The sequence below is a fragment of the Paroedura picta genome, chromosome 7 (genome assembly GCF_049243985.1).
Source record: "Paroedura picta isolate Pp20150507F chromosome 7, Ppicta_v3.0, whole genome shotgun sequence".
NCBI classification, from domain to species: domain Eukaryota; kingdom Metazoa; phylum Chordata; class Lepidosauria; order Squamata; family Gekkonidae; genus Paroedura; species Paroedura picta.
The window spans coordinates 88,592,009-88,612,073 of record NC_135375.1 but is presented as its reverse complement, the minus strand read 5'-3'; the positions used below and the strand labels follow the sequence as shown (position 1 = coordinate 88,612,073).

Here is a 20,065-nt window from a genome sequence, read left to right as displayed (position 1 = left end):
GGTCTATCAACTGAATAAACAAAAAAACCATAGATTGTATGGAAATAATATTTTTTAGTGCAGTGGAGGGCTTACATTAGAAGCATCTTCCAATACTCAGTGCAAATGTCTTGCGTCTCTGGAGCTGAGTTTGGGATTGGGGTTTCAAGTTTGTGTCATGAGACATCCATACACAGTGTGATTGGCTAATGACTGTGATGTCATTTTTTTTGCTTCCTTCCCTAAGCCCCAGAGTAAGTTTGCAGTTTTAAAGATCCTTTCCTTCCTTATTATGAAGATAGTGATGTGCAGACAACTAAACAGATAAATGTACAGAGCATGCTTTTGAAAAATTAAAAAGGATACAGCTTTGAAACTCGGGGGGGGGGGGGGGGTGGATTAACATTTTGACCTGTCAGCAGGCTCTGCTGTTATTTTGGCTGAACTAGTGCTCAGTTTGCCCTGACCTGGATGGGCCAGACTAGCCCGATCTGGTCACATCTCAGAAGCTAAGCAGGGTTGGCCATGGACAGTGTTTGGATGGGCATGAACAAAGAAAGTCTGGGGTTACTACACAGAGGGATGCCACAGCACACACGGACGGAGACCCCCTGAACACCTCTTGCCTTGCAGGGTTGCCAGGAGTTGGCTGTGATTTAGCATCAGTTTACACAAATGCACACATCCAGGGCTTGATTCACTGCCTCTCTGTGGTTTCTGTTGCAAAGCCAAGAGGACCTGGGCTTTTTTGTTTGTTTGACTAACAGCTGTCTCTGTGCAAAGTTACCTCAGAAACGGCTCTCTGTATTCATCACATTGTCCCTCGCCCCCTCTCCCTCACACAGACACAAAACTTGCCTGTCCTATTCTCTGGGAGCTGGCATTTCCTCCTTTTCTTTGCCCTCTCATCCTTATAGGCAGGCATGAGTTGCTGCCTCAGAACTGCAGAAGCCTGCTCTGGATCGAGCTCTTCTCTGCTCCCCTCCATCCTTGTTCCACACAGCCTCAACTTACCCTCACAACCCAAGGCACGCTCCCCTGGAGAACCCTCTGGACTGGGGAAAAACTGACCCGACCACTTTCAGTTCTTAAAAATGAAATTGGGAAATCCCCACCAGGCAGGACCACATGACTTCGTAAAGGCAAACCAGGAAGCGTTAGAACATGTAGGCGTGCCTTCAGACAGAGAAAAGCAATCTGAGAATGAGACAGAGACAGGGAAAGGCTTATTCCAAAGGAGCAAACATCAACAAAGCAGACCGTTCCTGAATGCCTCTTGGCTTCTGTTTCTCAGGCAGCCAGTGCAGATTTTATGACTGGCATAAAAACCCTGGCCTGAACAAAGGCTGAACAAACACGGACTCCTCGTCATCAAGGTCGACCAACGGAGATGAGAACCTGGATCGAGCCTGTGGTCGCTGTGGCTCAGCTGGCCAGCTCTTTCTATGATACCGGCCTGCTGCTGGTTGTGAAGAATTACTACAACCACACAAACGCTTCCTCAGCAAACGCCAGCGAAGGTGCTCAGCAGAAAGCCATCTCCAACTTCTACATCATCTACAACCTCCTCCAAGGCCTGACCCCGCTGCTGTCGGCTTACGGCCTGGCCAGACTGGGAGATGTGAAGGACCGGAAGATCTCCATCTGCATCCCCCTCCTTGGCTATTTACTCTCCCGGACCGTCCTGCTCCTCTTGATCCTGTTGCCGTGGCCAATTGAGGTGATGTACGGGGCAGCTGTCTTGCATGGTCTGAGTGGAGGTTTCTCCACTTACTGGGCCAGTGTCATGGCTGTGGCATCTCTGGGCTCATCGGAGAGGAGGAGATCACTGCGCCTCATTCTCATTGAGCTCACCTATGGCTTAGCTGGCTTCCTGGGGAGTGTAGCATCCGGACATCTCTTTGTCACCTTCCATGTTGGTTATCACCAGGGTGTGGTGCTGGTTTCTTCCAGCATTGCCCTGTATGCCTTTTGCCTTGTCTACAGTCTGTTTGTCCTTAAAGTCCCCACGCCTGTGAGTTCTTGCCCAGCTGCTTCCACCAGCATGGAGCATCCCAATGGCAAGCCACCTGATGATGAAAGAGATTTGGTCTTCAAAAGCACAGAGCAGCAACCCACAGTAGTCCCTTCCAGACTCATCATTGCCATGCTCTTTGTGGCGGCCATCATGTATGAGTTAGCTGTGGCAGGAGCCATTGACGTGCTGCCCTTCTTTTTGCTTAAAGCGCCCCTCAGCTGGGGCCCAGAATATATCGGATATTCCTATGCAGCCGGCTACATGATCTTTATCACCAGCTTCCTGGGTGTCTTTGTGTTCTCCAGGTTTTTAAGAGACACCACGATGGTCATGATAGGGATCTTGTCCTTCGCTGTGGGCATCTTCATCATGGCCTTTGTGCGATGGACATACCTGTTCTACGTGGGTAAGTCAGAGCTTTGGCCCACCTCTTGTTCCACAGGTGTTTATTTATTGCCTTTCTAACCTGATCTCCCATTGGAAAACTGAGAACTTCTTAGGGTGCGTTCCTGGACATTTGGGGCCCTGAGGATCATATGCCCTCCAAACCCAGGGATGTGTATGTTAGATCCATGGTCACCCAGATGGCTGCATGTGGGGGAGTGCAGAATCCACACTCCTAACCACTACACCAAACTGGCTGACACCAAGCTGGACACTGGGAGTTCATTTCAGCTCTTTATTGTGACCCAGCATGATGGTTGTTGTTGTTGTTATCCATTCAGTCGTGTCTGGCCCTATAGGAAAGTCTCTGCCATGTGCCCCTGTTTCTGACAGCTTAGTTGTTTCATGCTCGCCTCTGTGTCTGCTTTGACCGTGTCAAGCCAGAGGATCCTTTGGCGATCATGTTTCGTTTTGCTGCTGACCATGCTGAGCATTAATGATTTTTCTAGTGAGTTTGATCACATGATGTGTCCAAAATAAGTGCGCTTTAGCCGTAATATCTTCTCTTCTAATGACATAGTTCGTTTGCTCCTCTCTAAAAGCATGATGGCACAAAGAGGCAAAAACTGAACCAAAGAAACCCACAATCAACCCCAACTTCTATACAAACGCCCCACAATAGATCTCCCCACCCGCCTGCACTCTTGGTCAGTTTCACTTTAAGCTGACTGGATCCGGCAAATGGGATCTAGCCGTGCATTGGTCAATTACAGTGCAGGCTTACAATTCTGTCTGGACCTCAAGCTTGGTCCTCAGCAGCACTACCGACACAACAGTGCATGCTCCCGAGACAATGTAAAACAAGCTGCCCTAGTTCTGCCCTGACCTGGATCGCCCAGGATAGTCTGATCTTGTCAGACCTCAGAAGCTGAACAGGATCAGTATTTAGATGGCAGGCAAGCAAAGAAGTCCAGGGGCATTACTCAGAGGCAAGCACTGACAAACTATCTTTGAACATCTCTTGCCTTGGGGACCTGAGGGGGTCAGGTGCAACCTGACAGCAAAAGTCCATGGGCCTAGGAGGCACTAACTCGGTTGATGATTGCGCAGAGAGTTGCGTATGAATTATGCCAATTAATTAGGGTGATCAGCTCTGGGTTGGGAAATTCTTGGAAATTTGGGGATGGAGCCTGGGAGGGTGTGGTTTGGGGAGTGGAGGCACTACAGCAGGGTATAATGCCATGGAGATCTACTCCCAAACTCCAGGGGAACTGAGACCAGTTGTCATTCAGAGAGAACTCCAGGCCACACCTAGAGGTTGGCACCCATTTGCCCTGATGAAGCCAACAAGCACAGAGAGGTGGCACAAAACCTTTTTTGTGTCATCCGTCACTGAAGACTTCAAAGAAGAAAATGTGGGTGTGGCTGAACCAAACCTGTTTCCTTCCAGCGACACCAAACTATTCACCTGCGCAGTCACTCTCTACCACTCTCTACCAGGAAAAGACTATTAATACACCTTTTCAACAGCATTGCTTAATGTCTAAAGAAACGTCCTCTTCATACACATGCCAGCCTAAATTCTATCGCTCCCTTCTTTTTTTATATATGTGTTTTTGGCCATCTGTTGGACCTCGGGCAGAAAGGTCTCTTCCTTAGAGTGGCTCACCAACAATAGGCAGGTTTGGAAACCTGCAGGTGGCGAATAGCATTTTAATCTTCTAAAATTTACAAGGAACATTTCTGTTTTATAAATGGAACGTCAGGGGAAAGGCTGCTTATTTGATCCAGCAGACAGTCATAAATTGATTACTTCACACATGCATCATCTGGAGCCTGTTGGCTTAAGGCGGGTTTTCTTAACCAGAGTTTTGTGAAACCCTGGGGTTTCTTGATGACCCTGGATGGGTGGGAGTTAGTTAATTTATATATATATATATTTTTTTAATTGTTAAACATTTATCGTGATATAACTATATATTGACCCCCCTCCCCCTACCAATATGGTCAATGATGGGCCTAGAGGGGGTGGGAAGGGGAAGGGCCCTGGGTGGGTGTGCACACAGCTATGTTTTCCAACCATATTATGTACAGTCATTTCCCTTCTGGGGTTTCTCAAAGCCTGAAGAATGTTGCAGGAGGTTCTCTCAATGTATAGTTTGGCTGAGTTTAAATATGCAAAGAGGAGTACAGCACTAGATACTAAAAGTGCATTAAGAAGAGAAACAAACTTTATATAGAAAGAAGAGAGAGAGAGAGAGAGAGAGGCCTAATTGACTGCCTAACTGTTATTCGGCATTAATTCGGTCTCAGGTGGTAGCCATGTTGATCTGGAGCAGCAAAACAAAGTTTAAGTTCAGTGTTACCTTTAAGACCAACACAGTTTTATTCAAGGTATAGCTTTTGTATGTTGGTCCTAAAGGTGCCACTGGATTTGAACTTGAGTTCCCAGCGGTGTCAAGATTTGATGTGGGGTCCTCCCAGTGTATATTTGATGCTTTCAGATTCCAGCCACACGTTGGAAGGTCAGTGAATGGAATCTGTTCTCTTCTGTTGCAGCTCGTGTTGTCATGCTGTTCTCCCTCATTCCACTGCCGACAATCAGGTCGATGTTATCCAAACAGGTAGAAGGTTCCTCATACGGTAAGTGGCTCCTTTCAAGGGCTGGTTTAAGTGAGAAAAGAGAGAGGAGGTAAATTCGGCATGAGTCCATTCTGATGAGTTACTTTCTATCCTTTGAGTGCCTAGAATGAAACTCAACAAGCAAAGCAGGAGATTGTTTGGCTAATTTTGGTCTTATTCTTTATTCCTGACTTACCTTTATAGATGTCCCAAAAGACTAGGCTTTGTAGGCCTGGTTCATACATTCACACTCTGGCACAAATCTTTACGTTGTTATTATTCATTGTACAAGCATTTCTACCCCACCTTCCATCTCCTTTCCCCAAATAGATACCTCAAAAATATGACAGGATTAAAACACTTGATAATAATTCAGTCTATCGCAAACAGTGAACCAAAGCAGAAACCAACATTTTTACTAAAGGCACATAAACCACACCCCCTTCCCCACAGAGCTAGCCTTTGTGTGGGTTGGGAACTCAGTCTATATGATAGCCTGATTTCCCGATTATCCAGTCTGTGTGTGGGTCTTAAAGACTGTAGGTGATTCGGATGCTCTTACGATGAAGGTAATATAATCCTAAACTCTAAGGACGTTGTTGTTTTTTTCTTGCCAATCTCATGAGATGAAATGTGACACGAAGGCAGGATGGGGCTTCCCAGAACTGTTTTGTTAATTGTGCTAATTATAGTTATGAACTGTATGGCCCTCAGTGCCTCCACCAAGAGCTTGTTTACCTAAAACAATATGAGGAATTGCTTCAGAGCTAATTGCTCAAAATGGCTGCGAGTTTTAGATCAGCCATCCTAGCCCAAGACTCCACACACCTCTATGTAGCTGATGCAATAAATACTCCTATATTTATAGACTCGCTTGCCACCACTCAAAAGACAGCAGAGGGAAAATAATGTCTAATTATCTAGATCAGGGGTAGTCAACCTGTGGTCCTCCAGATGCCCATAGACTACAATTCCCATGAGCCCCTGCCAGCATTTGCTGGCAGGGGCTCATGGGAATTGTAGTCCATGGACATCTGGAGGACCACAGGTTGACTACCCCTGATCTAGAGGCTCTTCCGTCTGTTTGTAGCTAGCTTTCCATCTCTTCATTCAATCTTAGCCATATAAACACATCAGAGGTTACGGTAATAAGGGGTTAATTGTTGAAGTGGTTCTAAAGGGTTTTGTTTTTTTACTCTGTTTTCCTTCCGTCCTTGTTTCCAGGCAAAGTATTTGTTCTGCTGCAGCTGGCACTGGTGGTCACAGGGGTTGTGACATCAACAGTCTTCAATAAGATCTATCAAAGCACATTGGACTGGTTTGGTGGGTTCTGCTTCCTCTTGTCCTGTGGCATCACTTGCTTGAGCCTCATCCCTATCAGGTAAGCAAGGGGGCGGGGGAACTAATATGCTGCGATTCCAAGACTGTCCATGTGACGTACACAAAGGCAGAACCTACACGCTCAGAAATGCGGGCCCAGTCCCCCACCAGTAGAATCATAGAATAATAGAGTTGGAAGGGACCTCCTGCACTATGCAGGACACGCACATCCCTATTGCTCACCCACAGTAACCTGCCACCCCCTTAAGCCTTCACAGAATCAGCCTCTCTGTCAGATGGCTATCTAGCCTCTGTTTAGAAATTTCCAAAGATGGAGAACCCACCACCTCCCGAGGAAGCCTGTTCCACTAAGAAACCGCTCTGTCAGAAACTTCTTCTGGATGTTGAGACGGAATTTCTTTTGAATTAATTTCATCCCATTGGTTTTGGCAAAAGAGAACAACTCTGCTCCATCCTCTATGGCAGCCTTTTAAATACTTGAAGATGGTTATCAAATCCCCTCTCAGTCGTCTCCTCTCCAGGCTAAACAGACCCAGCTCCCCCAACCTTTCCTCATACATCTTGGTCTCCAAACCCCTCACCATCTTTGTTGCCCTCCTCTGGACACGTTCCAGTTTGTCAACATCCCTCTTCAACTGGGGTGCCCAAAACTGAACACAGTATTCCAAGTGAGGCTGAACCAGAGCAGAGTAAAGCGGTACCATCACCTCCTGTGATCTGGATATGATATTCCTTTTGATACAGCCCAGAATCCCATTTGCCTTTTTAACTCAACAAGCTACTCCCATCCAATATTATGCACATTTGTACAAATGTGGGCATAGCACACACAAGCATAGAAGATGTACTGCACAGCTTCCATCCACCACAATTGCTGGATTAGGACATGGGGGCAGAGACAACAGACATGCATGCAGTTTGTAGACATCGTACTGTGGCCTTGCATTCACAGTCAAATGACCGGTTACCTTGCTTGAGCACAAGTGGGATCTAAGTGCTGATGCTCTTTCCTCTTCAACTTGCACCGCTACCAATGGCCGTACACATGTAGAGCCACGGTTGCACAAAACTGCTGTTGTCTCCCAGAGGTATCTGTGCATGGGCCTACTTCTCTACCAGTCTCTACTGCCACTTATCTCTAAACACTCACAAGAGAAGAAGTTATCCCGTGAAAGTCCCAGACAGCTGAGTTAGGCCACCCTTCACACCACAGAACACTTAAAATTCTACAGATCCCACCAAGAGCCAGCTTGGTGTAGTGGTTAGGAGTGCCAACTTCTAATCTGGCAAGCCGGGTTTGATTCCCCGCTCCTCCTCAACGTGCAGTCAACTGGATAATCCTTGGGCTCGCCACGGCACTGAGAAAGCTGTTCTGACCGATCAGTGATATCAGGGCTCTCTCAGCCTCACCCACTCACAGGGTGTCTGTTGTGGGGAGAGGAAAGGCTACTGTAAGCCACTTTGAGACTCCTTCTGATAGAGAAAAGTGGCATATAAGAATCAACTCTTGTTATTATTATGAAGTATATCAATAGCGCTTGGCCCAACAAAGGCTTTGGATGACTCCACTGACATCCATGTAGGTTCCATAAAATGGCAACAACTCTTCAGTATTATTCAAACAGCTTGAACTCACACAGTCCTTTGCTCTTAATTGGGACTGCTCTTGAAGATGGTTTGTTGTCTCTGAAGAGTTTGGCTGTACCCTGGAGTCCATGTTGTTGTTGTTGTTAGGTGCGAAGTCGTGTCCGACCCATCGCGACCCCATGGACAATGATCCTCCAGGCCTTCCTGTCCTCTACCATTCCATGGAGTCCATTTAAGTTTGCACCTACTGCTTCACTGACTCCATCCAGCCACCTCATTCTCTGTCGTCCCCTTCTTCTTTTGCCCTCGATCGCTCCCAGCATTAGGCTCTTCTCCAGGGAGTCCTTCCTTCTCATGAGGTGGCCAAAGTATTTGAGTTTCATCTTCAGGATCTGGCCTTCTAAAGAGCAGTCAGGACTGATCTCCTCTAGGACTGACCGGTTTGTTCGCCTTGCAGTCCAAGGGACTCGCAAGAGTCTTCTCCAGCATCAGAGTTCAAAAGCATCAATTCTTTGACGCTCGGCCTTCCTTATGGTCCAACTTTCGCAGCCATACATTGCAACTGGGAATACCATAGCCTTGACTAAACTCACTTTTGCTGGCAAGGTGATGTCTCTGCTTTTTAGGATGGTGTCTAGATTTGCCATAGCTTTCCTCCCCAGGAGCAAGCGTCTTTTAATTTCTTTGCTGCAGTCCCCATCTGCAGTGATCTTGGAGCCCAGGAAAATAAAATCTGTCACTATCTCCATTTCTCCCCATCTATTTGCCAGGAATTGAGAGGGCCGGATGCCATGATCTTTGTTTTCTTGATGTTGAGTTTCAAGCCAACTTTTGCACTCTCCTCCTTCACCCGCATCAACAGGCTCTTTAGTTCCTCTTCACTTTCTGCCATTAGAGTGCTATCATCTGCATATCTGAGGTTGTTGATATTTCTCCCTGCAATCTTGATCCCAATTTGTGACTCCTCTAATCCCGCATTTCTCATGATGTGCTCCGCATACAAGTTAAATAGGCAAGGCGACAGTATACAGCCTTGCCGAACTCCTTTCTCAATTTTGAACCAGTCAGTGATTCCATGTTCAGTTCTCACTGTTGCTTCTTGACCTGCATATAAATTTCTCAAGAGACAAATAAGATGCTCTGGTATTCCCATCTCTTTAAGAACTTGCCACAATTTGTTGTGTTCCACACAATCAAAGGCTTTAGCATAGTCAATGAAGCAGAAGTAGACGTTCTTCTGGTACTCCCTAGCTTTCTCCATGATCCAGCGTATGTTGGCAATTTGATCTCTAGTTCCTCTGCCTCTTCGAAATCCTTCCTGGAGTCCATACATTGTGCTAATATGCCACAATGATCACTTCCTCATTTGACAGCCTATTCCTAGCTGGAGACAATGTGGTTGATACACCCAGTCAAGTGGCTATTTACAAGCCTGCCCTTGGTACCTTCTTAAAACCACTTAAAAACATATAGAGAAGTTGGGGGAAGCTAAGTGGGCCCAGAGGCAGCCAGCATCTAACTGTGGGCTTCTGAGCCATCAGCTCCTTATTTTGCTAGTTTTCTTGCTACAAACTTGCCTTCCGAAGAAGAATTATACATTAGTCCATCCTAAACAAGGAATATGTGACCCTGAAATATTGTGCTTGAATTGTTCCCCTTTCAAGTTTATTCATTCTATATTGCTTCTTTTTCTCCCCCACCCTGGGCAGTATTGTAGCCTACAAGCAACGCGCCTCATTCGGTTCACTGGAGATTTTAACGGACTGAGCTGAAACAAGTGTCCCAGGACTGCATGGCCCAGAGGGCCTACCGCTTTAGAAAAGAAAGCTACTTTTGGCCTTCTGATGGGCTGCACTGACAGTGAAGTTTGTCTGATGGAACCATATATGAGATAGTGGGGGGGAGGAATGTTTATATTGAGGGGAGTTGGTGTCATTTGCTCAGTGCACCCCTATTTAGGACTGATATTCCATTTTCTCCAGACCTCAGCGCTTTCTCCTACTTTCCTCTTTGTGCCTCCAAAAGATATAAGGGAAAGGTATTGCTCCAGGAACTGCCTTGGCCCCCTTTCTTTGTACTTCTGAGGCAGTTTTCACCAGAGTCCTCATTACACTACTTAGGTTTTGAGTCACCAGGTGGAATATTCAATAGGACGACAGGCTCATGTGACTGAGTTCCGGCTGCAAGGAGAGGCGGGGAGGTCCAACAAGCAACATCTCTGAAGATGAAACTGACTGACTGATACACATGCTTAGAATGTTTGGTAAGTGGGAGCTTCAACCAGGAGTTGAAATGGTCACCAGTGGACCAGAAGATTCTTAAAATCTGCCTGGGACTAGCAATAGTATTGTGAAACAGAACCTGAATTATATTCTATGGGACCCGTACCTATTTAAAATAGCCAAGTGCCTTCCAGTCACAAAGGAGTGAATAGGCACCTTAAAGCTTTGACTGTGTTCAAATTGCACCATGTTTCCCGTGCGAGTTCTCCTTCAAGGGCTCAGTCACAACAGTGCTTTTTTGTATAAAAGACTGCACCAATTACCCCCTTCTGGACTTGGATGCTTCCAGCAAAGGTGCTCATGCCCAGTACCAGCAAGTCATGGTACCACCACCCAAAAAAGCCCTGGAGTCAGTTGATCCACTTCCCCATCCCACCCCAATTGTATTTACAGCCCTCAGTGCGACAACTGATGGCACAAACCCTTAAGCTCATGAATAGTGCTGTGTTCAAAGCTGCTTTGACTACAGCTGCCACACTGCCCCTTTCAAAACAGAAAAATTCAACCGGTTGGGGTTTATGAAAACCCCACAGCCACAGAACAGTGAAGAGACCTCCATGAAACGCTGAGCCTGAGGGAATGCTTATATGAAATACTTGATGATATTGAGACGATATTGAGAAACCACTGAGGAAGAAGGAAACATTGAAAACCGACTATCGAGTTTATCCAGAACCCATTTTGGTTTGGTTTATGTTTTCATGCCTATTCCATCACAGATATGAAGATAATATATATTGAATATTAAGTATTGAAGTTATACATTTTTTCAATAAATTGGAACAATTATCAACAAAAACAGATTACTTTTTTTGATAGCCAACTGGTCAAATTTCTCTATTTTGGATAGTTTCATTTGACCACCCCTCTTTTGCACATACTGCCCCTTTCAGCAGCATGGGGAAGGCAACAAGGCACAAGAATCTTGGTGGTTAAATCTCCATCTTTTAGCATGCAAGTAAGGTAGCAAAATGTGTGCAGAGTGGTTTTATAGTCATGGCAATGGCACCCATTATGTAGTAGCTTGGTAGACATCTGAGTACACCGACCCAACCATGTCCAAGTCGCAATGAAGCAACCAGTCCAGTAATTATTCATTAGACTTTTACAGCCTATTTATTTGAGACAGGCACTTAAATCTCCCTTCTATCAATCAATAGGCTGTCAAAGTCCTTGAGAGGCCACACACACAAGCTGCCCCTTTTTGCCACTCAGCAGGCTAACTCTCCCTGTTCAATAAGCCTTCTAAAAGTGTTCTCCAAGATCTATACTGAGGATACGTGCCCATATTGAAGGCATCATGGATGCTGCAAAGAGACAGTGAGACCACACAGCAACCAGTAAAGAAATGTAATACATTTATTGGTCCATTTCCTTTAGTAAACGAGAAAAGAAACAGTATTCAAAAATGTACACATATCGTTTAATCAAGCATTACAAATTAGTTTCCCGTTCAAAAAAATTTTCAATTACATAATTAACACAATACTTTTATAAACATATATATATATGAAAAGGTGAGCATGCCATTGCTAGCACCTGGCCAGACACCTGGGACACAAGCACCTGCAAAATTCTCCTGCACAAGCCCCACTTTGTTCATTCTTTGCAAGGGAACCTGTACAGAACTTCCCGGTTACTTGCAGCCCGACATCCCAAGAGTTTAAGCCGGTTTTAAAAATTCGGCTTCTAAGGGGTATATAACCACACACACCCAGATATGGGGTCAAGACCAGTGTGTACAGTATCTGCTACCTGGGAATTCACAGCTTTCATTTTGGCGACAAATTCATTTTCACTTTATATTGTTAGGCTGCCCCACCTCCTTTAGTCTTTGTTAAGTGGCTAAGTTTTTTTTTCTCCCACTACTGTAACGCTGTTGCCTTCAGTTTGAATTTAAACTAAGAGGGGACAAAAGACATAAAGTTCTGTAAACAGATTTCACAAGTACATCAGTCACGCTGTTCCGTTTAAACATGTGCTGCAAAAACTCTAGGGTTTCTCTGAGACAGGTTAAGCCACTTTCTTATGTAGAGGTTCCAACAAAAGCCAGAGTAGATTTCACAGCAGAGATGGCCCCTGCATCTACCAAAACTTTGAATGGCGGAAGGTCCATTCAAACTACAAAGTAACATTTGTACACTGGTGTGTGCCACACTAAATATGATAAAGAACCAAGGGAAGATTTACATTTCCAGGAATGTGTGGACATAACAGTAGGTACATGCAAGGGAGTTTGTTTCCCCATCACACTGCCACTCTGTGCGTACATAAAAATGTCTTTAACATGTAAGTATTCCATCTGTTCACCTTTGTAGAGAAATATTTAGCTGCTAGCCAATTGATTCTCTCACGTTACCACTGCCCTTGAAAGCTCACTTAAGTCAAAAGTACATTGAGAGCAAACCTGAAGCAAGTTGAAACGACTCTTTCCACCATGTGTTTATTGAACTTTTCTTTCTACAAAGGCCTCCCCTTCAGAGTGGAGTGGCTGAGGGAGGAGATATAAATGTTCTGTTCCCCTCTTTAAGTAGCAGCCATATTCTAGAACAGGGCTTTGCTATTGCTTTGGCCCTAGATGTGCTTTCTGGCGCCTACTCCTTTCTAGTCCAGAGCTGCTTTTTCCTCAAAGCTAAAATGTAATCCTCTTTCCTTCACCTCACTGGAGCAAAAGGGGAGAGAGTCCAGAAGCACCTTAAAGACTAAGAAACAAATTTGTGGCAGAGTATGAGCTTTTGTAAGGTATCTGTAGAAGTGAGTAGTAACACAAATTGTGTCTATCTTTAAGGTATTACTGGATTCTTGGTTTTTTCTACAGACTCCAGACTAAGTAGGCTACTTATCTTGATCTATATCCTTGGAGCAAAGGCATCCTCTTTGCATTTTTAAGGAGCTGCTTTCATCCTCGGACAGCCTGGAACCTTTCAATATTGGGTGCCACAGAGGTCAAGACCACCATGTTTTGTAGTGGGTCATGGCTTTTCTGTAGCAGCCATTTTGTGGTGTTACCCACCTTTTTCAAAAACTCAAAAATGTCCTTATAGGGCTGGGGGGGCCTGTTCAAGAGTCCAAGGAAAACTTGATGCTACCCTGATTGAGGTGGGAAAGATGTTCCCTTATCTTGTTCAGCTGATCTCCCATTTCTCAATGGCTACAGTGACAGATAAGTCTGCCGACCAGCCACATGTCTTCCCTAGAGATAGAACCAGAACCAAAACCAGCACTTTTCGCTTCCTTCCTCCAGAGAGTTTCTCAGTTATATTGCTGCGCCTATTCCAAAAACCATTTGGAAACCTGTATTCACAGGGAAAGCTTAAAACCAGCCTCTTCCGAGCTGCATTCATTGCTGCTGCAACTGCATGGAAATCATCTGCTCTAGGCAAAGGAGCATCCAGACAAAAGTTTTCTGTGCTCTTCCCTCTTGTCACCCCTCTCCCCTTTTCCCAGCCGAAGTACTGGAAGGCTTTTGTTTGCAGCAGTTAGGTGCTATAGTAACTACCGATTTCCTAAAAACCTAAAACAAAAAAACTCTCCCATGGCACTGCAAGGAAAATGGTGCCTGCAGGAAGCAACGGAAGGAGAGTTAACAATGAGGGTGAGACCTTTGAAAATGCACTCCTTCCCTTTCCAATGGGACACTGGTGGTCTTAGATGGCCACCTTCCTAAAGAGATTGTCATAAATGAGGTTTCTGCCAAACACGTTGGATGCTCCACAAAGCAAAAACAGGGAAAACATCTGGGCGGTATCAGAGGTGTGTGAATTTAATGACAAATCATCAATCATGCATGTGTAAAACTTACAATGGGCCAGAGCACTGGTATTGGCTTACCCTACTGGAAAAATCAGTACTCCAACAGTACAGTCCTGAGCAGAGTTACACCCTCCTGATTCTAATGAAGTCAATGGGTTTTGAGAAGTGTAATTCCATTTAGGGTTGCTCTGTCAATCTCAAATGTAAAAACACTCAAGGACTTCAACTTTTACTATCAGACTAACATCAACAGGCCATTTGTGACCGCAGAACACCAAGCCAAATTTGTAACACTGTATGCCTTTAAGTGACCCAACATACATCCTTTATTTTGGACATCAACTGTAAGTTCAGCGGCACATTTAAATGCCACCAGCTTAAGCGCAGCTATTAGAGCAAAATGGTTTCTCCAATGCTGTTTGGCTAAAACTGCCCGATCCCTGGGAGGTGAAGGGAATGGAGATCTACATGAATGCCATGATGACTTTAACACTGACATTACGAAGTGCTGATGGGAGGGACCACTATACATTTTCATCTTCCTAACTGTACAATTCTCCACCTACACTTATCAAAAAATATTTGGTACAAGCAACGATAGCTTTATAAGTTTTCAAAGTTAACATTTTTAAAGGGCTTCATTTGTTCAGAAAACCTTGGTCAAAATGTAGGAACTAGCAATAGAGCCATGAGCACTGACATTTTTGGGGAGAAAAGCAATGAAAACCTAATTATGCATCAATCCTACCAATCTAGCCTCTTGGAACAAAAACATACTTAGTAGCAGAGGACAGAGGAGACATTCTTAAACCTATTAAACATGTAGTAGCATCACAAGCTAAAAGGCAGCCTAACTGTCCTCTGGCTACAAGATTATTTCTGTCCATGTACCTGATCAAGACCCCTGTGTCTGTAGCCCAAATGGCCTAAGTTCTTCATGGTAGCAATGTTTAAATTGAATCAGGATGGGTGGGCACTGGGCATGAGCCAAGTGGAATAGGCATTTGACAAAAGAGCATGCAGGTAGCCTTCAGGACACACTGTATCAGGTGACGTGCAAGCTTTATATGTCAGACATGGTTTGTGCAAATTAAACATGGCACCAAAAGAAAGACACTTTGCAGGATGCAATCTGGTCTATGAAACTGCCTCTTTCAGAATACGGCCACCACTTCTTCTTCCTTCTACCATATTGGCCTCCTGCTATGAAAACGCCTTCCTTTTCAATGGCAGGTCAAAGGATGCAAGAGCCTGCCAGGTGTGTTCTGATGCCTGCTTACCTTGCTGACAAATATCCAATGAAACAGCGAAGCCAGGATTTGAAGGCTAGAGGCTTAAAGGTACATTTCTGGAAATGAACACTGCCAACACAGATTAGGGAATCAGTGACAGGACACTCGAGCAAAAGAGGTCATTAACATTTGCAAGCATACCACTATCCTAATAATTCAATTTTACTGGGAGGTGTGGAGAAAATCAATGACATTCAATTTATTACACAAGGGCTTCGTTGACAGGTACTGACTTTCCCATAACACAAAATCTGCAATATGCCTAGCCATTTAATAGAAAATGCAACAATTGGGGTGGGAAATCCTACAGCTACTGAAACTGTTGGGGGAGCATTATTACCCCCATGGCACCATCTATCTGTTCTACCTGACTTAGCATGCCTGATTTGGGAGCGTAAAAAGGAGGATCTCAGGTCAACTTGACAGCTAACAACATGTCAAAATTCTTATCTACATTTTGCTACCTGCCAGAGCACTGCCATACATTCCAATTGCTGTGTGACTAGATATTTTTGATCCTACAATGTGAACTGCGACACAAGCACAAGGTTATTTCTGGATGCTTTAATCGTCAGCTGCCAAATCAGAAATTTCGGCTTGATCCTCAGTCATCCAATGACAAATTAAATGTAGCTAAGTTTGAGACTGAAGACCTCCCCGCCCATGTCACTCGAAGAAGTCACAGCTTACAATCCTTTGTCACTAGTAAGAAGTACCTTATTTACTGAAACGTATTTCTAGAAAAGCATCTCAACTCCATAAAGCCTTCACAAAGAACAGATGGTATGTGTGATGCTGCAAAACAACATATAACTTCTTTGGGGATTACCAGAAAATTGCACATGTGAAAAATTTAAAGCTCATTTTTAACAATCCAAGCACATGTGTAGTCATGTAACCACTAAGCTCAACTTTGTGTTCTCCCCCCCCCCATCCAAGTCTCAAACAGCACTTAAATTTTAATTGCACAGCAATTAAAACATTCTACCAAGATTCATATGTAATTAGGCTTCGATGCCATCATTTAAATGGGCAGAACAGTTTCTACCTAGAGCATAATTTCCCCCTTCCTGGGGACCCCCAGGAACAGCATTTCAAGGGTGGGTATTAGCAGATGCAATGGGAGGGGTAAGCTGAGAAAGCCATACTCTGAAGACAAAAGTCCTTCTGTCCATGGAAATGCTCATCCGGATTCAAGCCATTACACCTCAGGAGCAGATCTTACAAGCCACCGTATTAAGCAGATCAGTATTCTCACCCATTCCACACACTCCCCAGATCTCTCTTGTACTGTTGTCGGAAAGTGGTTTTTGCTTGAGGCTACCTGGAGAATCGATGGTTGAGGTAAAATATAAACTGAACATTCCCAATTCTTAGCCACTGTGTTACATACAATACATGTTGACATTTTGAAACATCTCAAAGAAGGGAAATACAAATTAGATAGGGGCTGGGAAGATGTCTACAGCTGGTTGTTCCTCCAAAGTATTAATTCTATGAGGAAAATCAGAAGAAAGGAGGAATGAAGCTAGATCAGGTCAGGCGTAGAACTATGGTAGTCCCCTATCCCCCCAAAAAACTGGCCAGCAATAATAAAATTGAATTTCAGCAACATTGGAAAGGCTAAACCTTGACAAAAGTTTAGGGAACTGGGTTTGAGACACTCTCCAAGTTCAATGAGACTTGCTTCTTACATCTCATGCGTTCTTAACACTTGAATCTTAGAAAACATTACATTTCAAATCCTTGTGGCAGATTCATACCCTAAACTTGATTAGAATGATTACTGCCACCAAAGGCACTCAATTCAACACAAACAGGATTTTCCATTTCATAAACTGAAAAATCTAAGCTTATACTTTTAGCACATGAAGGCTGAAAATTATCAATTACTCTTTAGAGAAACTCCAAATTCTGAGACTAAAACCTTACCAAATAATTAGGATTTCCCGCATCTTGTGAGTTTTAGGTTTTACTGACCAAAACTGTTGGTGATGGGTGCCATCTTGGGGACAACCAAAATATTACATAGAGAAAGCAAATAATTTCTTATCAAAGAAGTGGTGGAGGCCTCCTGTAGACCACTAAGTTTTGACTGGAGATGTGAGAGGGACCTACTTAATCTCTTCCCCTCCTGACATTTGTCTATTAGACTGTTTTCACCAATCTGTTCTGAAAATCCTGGATTTTACCTCACGGATGGGGATGTGGAAGAGGGAACAGTGGTTTTGAGCAAATAAAGAGCTGCCCTGTCCCTCACAGAGAGCTGTTCAATTTTTTAAAACCCGTTTGGACACTGTTCAGGTATCCTCTGAGCGTTCCTTAGCTTGATCTTTAGCCATCTCTCCTCCTTGCATACACAGAAGCAAATGATTTTCCTATCATATATATGGGCCTCTATAACTAAGCACACCTTTCTTTTTGTTTGGACTCACATGCAGATTGAAACCAGCTAAAACTTGTATGAGTGATATTTCTTTACATGGTGATTGCCATTATTTACACCCCTCCCCACCACCTGCTTAGGAACACAGTGATAAAGATGAGCAACTTGAGCTGTTGATCTAGGGAATCCAAATCTAAGGGGGAAAAAATCAGAAGATTCACCACACACTTTTTCAAGTTTGTGTCTTAAACGTTGGGGAGGGGCTCCTGTGACATGTACATGCTATTGTATTAAATAAAATTAAAGGTGGGGCAATGTTTATATCTGCTATTTTAACAGTTTAAATATACTGTAAAACAACAAATAGAAATTGAGCACTCAAAAGCAGTGGTGGTGACGGAGGAAAGACAGTATTTATACAATGGTACAGTTACAGCTGTTCACTGTTATCTTCAAGTCCCACAAATACACATCTACATAAAAGGCAATTTCTGCAGGAACTCCTTGGCTTCACAACTGTTGGAAAAGATAAGCAAAGCAGCTGTGCTGGATCAGCAGTCTTCCCTGGCAAGTCTTCTTCACAAACTATGTATGTGGAGCTGAAGACCATGAAGGAAACTTTGCTGCAGTAGTGCTTGCCATGTCAAGCCAATAAAATGGTTGACTTAAGCATTTTATCCCTTCTGTCCTCACTCCTAACATGTCACATGAGGGGCTTTTCTATGACTGGTCAAGCGATATGACATATAAATTAGATTTATCCCACAAACGCACACACACAAGAGTCTCCTCATTCCTGTCCAAAAGGAATTTACAAATTAGTCTGAGGTGAAATTGTGTTATATGTTTAGTAAGACTTGAGCCCTTACAAGTGCAGATTTATCCTAAGGCAAAAATGCCAGTAACTCTAGGGGGGGGGATCAAACAGAGTTTTAAAGACCTTCTGTATTCTTTGGACAATACCCCTGACATTTTCTCCTCCTTTTCTTCCCCCAAATGGCTAGTAAGGCTGTGGAAAATGGGCTACGTGCCACACCCACAGGACGTTTACCTCATGAACATTCTGCCACGTTTCTAGTACATTCTCCCAAGATAACTCCTTTCCCTGGTCTTGCTCCGCCGGTCAAAAACGCCACAAGATAATTCAGAAATCTTACAGAATCCAGTATTTATCTTCACCATCCACATTCCCCTTCCATGAAAGAAGTTTTTTTAAAGATTTAAGGGAGGGACTTTTTTTTTTTTTTTTGCATGATCAACCACCCCTTAACTTGGGAAGCAAGAAAAAGGGAGGGTAATAAAAGATGTCATGTTGGCACCTTGCATTTAAGAGTTTTTATTATTAATTGTAAGTGTTCCACTGAGAGCAGCTTCATTCAATATAAAGCGGTCCAAGTGAAGAATAAATCCCTGTGTGTTCATCTGCCCATTAGCCAAGTATCACCCCACTGGCCAACTCAGATGGGTTAATAAACGGTGGCAAAAATGCAGAGTTGCAAGCACTCGCAAGTTGGTCTGTCCCAAGTTTCGGCACAGGCAGTGTTTCATCTGGAAGTGCGGAATGGGGAAGAGGAAAATCAGACGAAGTCGTGCATAGGTGTATCTCCAGTGGTACCATGCACTTGGTCAGAGGTCCAGGATGTGGGAGGGAAGGGTTCTTCTTATTTGGTCTCTGGTTTCTCTTGCAACAGTGGTATAATAGACTCCCACGCCGTAAGGCACTATCAAACAAAAAAGGGAGACCAAATAAACCAAACAATCCACACATCAGCCTTTCTCTGCCCCAGCTGGCACACAAGAACACAACTTGAGGTCTAGCATGTTCCCTCAGCCAAAGAAGAAATATCGTTGTTTCCAACAGGCAACTATTAGAACCCTCTCTCGTCTCTGATATGCAAGCTGAGCTCTGTGGGCCTAAAATGTCTGGGGTTAAAAGGAACAGCTGTGGTATCGTGGGAAATGGCGCTGCAGTTTCAGGACTACACCTCCCACAAGGGTTGTGGCCCAAGTTCTGCTCTACAAACTTGTCCCCAAGTGAAACAATGAGTTCACACATGGAGCAGGGCTTTTGGTTATTCCCAGCCTTCCTGATTTCTTATCAGATACAGAGATGGAAAAGTTCCCATCCACTCCAAGTCATATTAATGCACAGTACTGCAGCCACGGCACTGGCTAAAGGTATCCACAAGGTATAAGCTTCTCATACATACAGATATTCCTGCATACACATTACACCTACGGGTCTCAAATGGAGAAGCAGTCCTCCAAGTGCCAACTGATGTAAGACTTATGTGTGCAGGCCAGCAGATTATAAAAAGGATCCAGTTATGCTTTCAAACAAGATGTTGGACAGTGGGAAACTCCATCCCTCACACATCTAATGATATGATGTTTTCTGGCTGCTTGATTCTTTAAAACCATT

The 20,065-nt window shown here is 44.2% G+C and overlaps 2 protein-coding genes across 2 annotated transcripts in view; one reads left to right on the top strand and one right to left on the bottom strand.

Moving 5' to 3' along the window:
- The first annotated feature begins 724 nt into the window (after positions 1–724).
- On the top strand, positions 725–11,011 carry SLC46A2 (solute carrier family 46 member 2). The gene is made up of 4 exons (XM_077345327.1): positions 725–2,402; positions 4,940–5,023; positions 6,227–6,383; positions 9,640–11,011. The coding sequence occupies exons 1-4, from the start codon at positions 1,370–1,372 to the stop codon at positions 9,695–9,697; spliced, it is 1,332 nt and encodes a 443-aa protein (XP_077201442.1). The 5' UTR covers positions 725–1,369; the 3' UTR covers positions 9,698–11,011.
- Positions 11,012–11,553: 542 nt separating this feature from the next.
- SNX30 (sorting nexin family member 30) overlaps positions 11,554–20,065 on the bottom strand; it is a 44,365-nt gene continuing 35,853 nt past the window's right edge. Inside the window, exon 9 of the mRNA XM_077345318.1 lies at positions 11,554–19,364. Coding sequence (XP_077201433.1) covers positions 19,305–19,364 — 60 coding nt within the window. The 3' untranslated portion in view covers positions 11,554–19,304. The remainder of the gene's footprint in view (positions 19,365–20,065) is intronic.

Bases quoted from the DNA above. Each gene is read 5' to 3' on its own strand.
- SLC46A2 (XM_077345327.1), top strand. From the start codon at position 1,370: ATGAGAACCTGGATCGAGCCTGTGGTCGCTGTGGCTCAGCTGGCCAGC. The intron at 2,403-4,939 runs GTAAGTCAGAGC...CTTCTGTTGCAG, and splicing joins GACATACCTGTTCTACGTGG to CTCGTGTTGTCATGCTGTTC. The intron at 6,384-9,639 runs GTAAGCAAGGGG...CACCCTGGGCAG, and splicing joins TTGAGCCTCATCCCTATCAG to TATTGTAGCCTACAAGCAAC.